This window comes from Atta colombica, unplaced genomic scaffold, assembly GCF_001594045.1.
Source record: "Atta colombica isolate Treedump-2 unplaced genomic scaffold, Acol1.0 scaffold120, whole genome shotgun sequence".
Taxonomy (NCBI): Eukaryota; Metazoa; Arthropoda; class Insecta; order Hymenoptera; family Formicidae; genus Atta; species Atta colombica.
In genome coordinates, this window is record NW_017259207.1 from 130,449 (window position 1) to 134,672 (window position 4,224).

At 30.6% G+C, this 4,224-nt stretch overlaps 1 protein-coding gene across 1 annotated transcript in view; it reads right to left on the bottom strand.

The window, feature by feature from the left end:
* The window catches only part of LOC108694575 (RIB43A-like with coiled-coils protein 2), a 7,434-nt gene that overhangs the window by 2,932 nt on the left and 278 nt on the right, over positions 1-4,224 (bottom strand). Inside the window, exons 2-4 of the mRNA XM_018204143.1 lie at positions 3,003-3,143; positions 2,694-2,851; positions 1,404-1,644 (exon numbers count right to left, since the gene is read on the bottom strand). Of these exons, the coding sequence (XP_018059632.1) occupies positions 1,404-1,644; positions 2,694-2,851; positions 3,003-3,143 (540 nt within the window). The remainder of the gene's footprint in view (positions 1-1,403; positions 1,645-2,693; positions 2,852-3,002; positions 3,144-4,224) is intronic.

Sequence of the window (4,224 nt, forward strand, 5' to 3'; positions counted from 1 at the left end):
TCATGTCAAACGTAACAACGTTCGGATCAATAGCTTCATTAGATATAAGTGGGCGCGTATTCAAATATTCTTATCTTCTATCGGACGATCAATCGCGTTAGTCGACTAAAAAAAACTCCAGTCTTTCCACGAAGTGGCTTAATAAAAAAACGTTACCCCTTTCGAACATCCATCTTACTCGCCGGACCCGGTTTTCATTCGCCTTCTACCTCCGCCCAGAGATCAAATCGGTCAAAGGAATCCATTTTTTGTCGGTAGAAGACGCGAAAGCAAAAGCGGCGGAGTCCCTAGAATGCGAAATAACAGCAACTGCTGCTGCACATTGATTAAGAATGAAACCGGAATTATTTTGAAGATCATATAATTGATTTTATTTGGTTTATTAAAAAAAAATTGAATCTTCTTTCTTGCATTGGATCTAGATTAACTTGAAATTGACATCAAAATCCATAATACAATTACTGATGTTGGATTTATGAAAGTTTTGAATTTATGTTAATTAAAAAGCACAAGTAATTTCATAGAACCAAAATGACATAAATAGTACAAAAATAATAATAAATATTAAGTAATTTTTAAAAATATACTAAATTAATCTATAATATATTTTTAAAAATATATTGGTATACGTGACATATATGGAAAAAACAATATTGTTGAAATATCTAAAAATTTAGCTAGATATAGATCTGAAAATAGTTATGTTGGATTATCTAAATAATTATATTGAAGCTGATGCTAAAATGTGTCAAAATTCTTTGTAGCATTATCATTAATCTTAAGTGATTCCTATATAATTATTTCGATAGTCTATAATTATTTTGAAATCTGTATCTGGCCTAATTTTTACATGCTTCAGCAAAATTATTCTTTTCGTGTAAAAATATTAAAAAACATTAAAGGATACTATAATTGTAAAAATATTTTAATAAGAATTTTAATAAGAAAAAAGTGAGAAAAAATAAAGATCTTTGCAGATAGAAAATTTGCAGTTATAATATAAAGAAAATTAAATTGTGTTTGACATTGTTGACAAAGAGATTTATAGTTGAATGAGTCCAAGAGACTCACTGGTCAATTGCAGATTAACTCTATATTACGCATGTTTTTTAAACATAATTACTTGCGTGGGATGTTTCTGTCATCCCAACATTGTATCTCAATTTTCATTATTCTCTTTGATAATTTACAATATTAAATGAAAATTAATAATATTTCACGCATCCTTTAGACAATGATAAATGAAAATAATTTTTTATAAATTGTAAAATAATTTGCGTTAATAATGTAACAATGTGTATAAATAGCATTAATACATTTAGTGGATTTATAAGGTTGAGTCCTTAGACATCCCACGCGAGTAATGAAGGGTTAAAGGTGCAAACAGAGAGGATTCCTTGTACCAGAGCGCGATTAAATATCGCTGTGGCTTCGTTCAACCTTCGCCGGCATTCCTCCTCCATTCGTGCCAACGTCGCCGCGCGCTTGTCCCTGGAGAGGACGACTTCCTGATAGGCATCCTCGGCGTCTCGTCGCGCCTTTTCAGCCGCTCCGCGTTCCTCCTTTTGTTTCTGTATCCACCAACGCATCTGCTCTTTCTGCGCTTTCAATCGCTCGGGAAGATTGCGATCCTCGCCCTCGAACCTGCGGCAGCCGTAATATTTCATCGTTTCTTTTCTCTTCCGCGGCGTTACGCTCATTACCATTGCGCCAGGGTGAGCAGGCTGCGGGGTAAATTATTATCCGCGCGAAGATCTTTTACAACGAAAAGGAAAAATATTGTTATACCGTATGCACGATAGCCGTGGTTTACAGACTGTATATAGAGATGAATCCTTTACACGCTTTATAGCTTTAGCACTTTAATATAAGATTCTTAATTCTTAATACACACGATGGATCATTCATGTCCTACATATATATTTCTTTTTTTTTTAATCCAGGAGCATTTAGCTAAATTGCTAAATAATGATTTCTGTTGTTTGTTCTTTTTTTTTTAATCTTACAAGTATTTTTTAAAGATGTTAAAATATTTGTAAAATTATGCATTTAAGAAAAAAAGAAAGACAAGAGATCAATAGTTGTACGAATCAGTTAATACATTGTACATTTACTTAAATCTTGCATATTTCTTTAAATAGTACTAAGCAAACATTTATTTACAGTGAATAAATATTTACTGAATAAAAAAAATGATATGAGTTAAATTAAATTAATAGTTATTGTATTAAATAAATATACATTTAGTAAATATTTAAAACTATTCAAGCAAATAATTATTAAAATTTAGTTCTTTTCAGTGTAATTTTTGCACACTTTTGAAACTATACAGAAATTAATAAGATATGCAGAAATTAATAATTAAGAAATTAATTCTTACATATACTTAAACATTTTTAGAAAGTATTTATAAGGCTGTGCATTAAAAAAAAAAGGATAGAGACATTATTTAGTATTTAGTATGAAAATTAATCCAGACACAAACGATCAATCGTAATAAATTATTAAAAAATCATCGCGTGTACTAAGCATTATTAAAGATGAAACATTGAGAGTGCAAGAAACAGAATAAACGAGTTTCACAAGCACGTTCTTTTATCTTCTTCTGGAAAGTCCGAGATAAACCTCTCCGAAGCTTTTCTCCCGGTTGCACCATTATATTGTTAGCGATATTAATCAGGCTATTTACGCACTTCTGAGCGGACGCTGCTCCCAAGTTCGGATCATCCACGCGTGTAGGAAGCGATTTCTTTAATGCCTCGGGGTCATACAAATCGTAATCCCGCCGGTCCTCCGCTCGCTGATGGAAACGTCGGAAAGAATCGATCTCCTTGTTTATCTTTCGCCTCTCCTGCAAACAGAGAAGCGGAATTATTTCGCTCTCTCGATCGATAAAGTTTTTTAATTCGACGACACGTGTGACACCGAAATCACCGAGTACTAGCTCGAGTATCGAGCGGACATTCCCGGTGTAATTATCGTCATTGACAGCATTCAATTACCTCCTCCTGCCGTCTCTCCAAATGCGCGGCATGCTCGCTGCTGCGAATGAGAGCCTCATTCAATTGACATTCTTTCGCTCGTTCCCACTCGCGCTGCTGCTTCTTCTCCTCAACTTGCCTATCCAAGAACTCCTTGTCTATCTGCAAATGTCAGGGAAACAATCCGCGCGAATCCTATCGTATTGAAGCGAACAACTTCCCAGACGTTAGATCAATCAAGTGTCGTGTGTAGCGTTCCATCGAATGATGCTTGTGGCATTTACGAGATAATAAGGAAAATGTATGAATAGAAATCAATTTAATGCGTAGATTGTAACAAACCATTTAATGGTAAATATTAGTACGAAGTATTTTTTTAAATTAATTAGGAGAACGTAAGTTAATAAAACGACTGAATTAAGAATTAAAAATCTATGCAATCAGAATAAGATATGAAAGTCTAATAATGAATTCGGTCACTCGCATTACATTGGATAGTGTACAGTTTCATATACAATAAAATATTTTATTTGTGTTCAAAAAACAATTCATTTTCATCTTAAAAAATTTCGTGTTGAATTTTTAATATATTCGAGTGTTAATTTTTAACATAACTGAACAACTTATATTATTTATTTTGTATCAAATTGATATTCAATATTTCTTATTTTTTAAATAATATAATTTATAAGTAAATATATATATAACATAAAAATAATGAATTTTAAAACATAAATTCTAAGATAAACAAATAAAATAAATGTTAATTTTACTGAAAAAATTTGCTTTAACAGTTTATTTGTAAATTTCAATGCGTTCATTTATTCACATATTTGTTAATTTTTAACATATTTATTTTGTGTCAAATTAACAAAAAAATTTGAATGGATTGTTTGAGACATATGAAATATATTTTTAACAAAATTTTTCAACTATATATAAAATATCTAATTGCAGTGACATAATATAATCAGCTTCGATAATAATACATATATTCTGTTAAATATGATAGTATTATTATTAGGTATTTAATAGTTTAAAACATTTGTATGCTTTTACATTTAACTTTACTAATTTTATATATAGCAACTTTTAGTATGCATTAATTTGTTATAATGCAAGTGATCGAATTCTATACTAATACTAAACGTAAAAGAATAATCACGGGATTGAATTTCTATTTAAAAAAAAATTTACAAATTAAAGAAAAGCAGCAAAATATATAAAACAAAATTAATTTGAT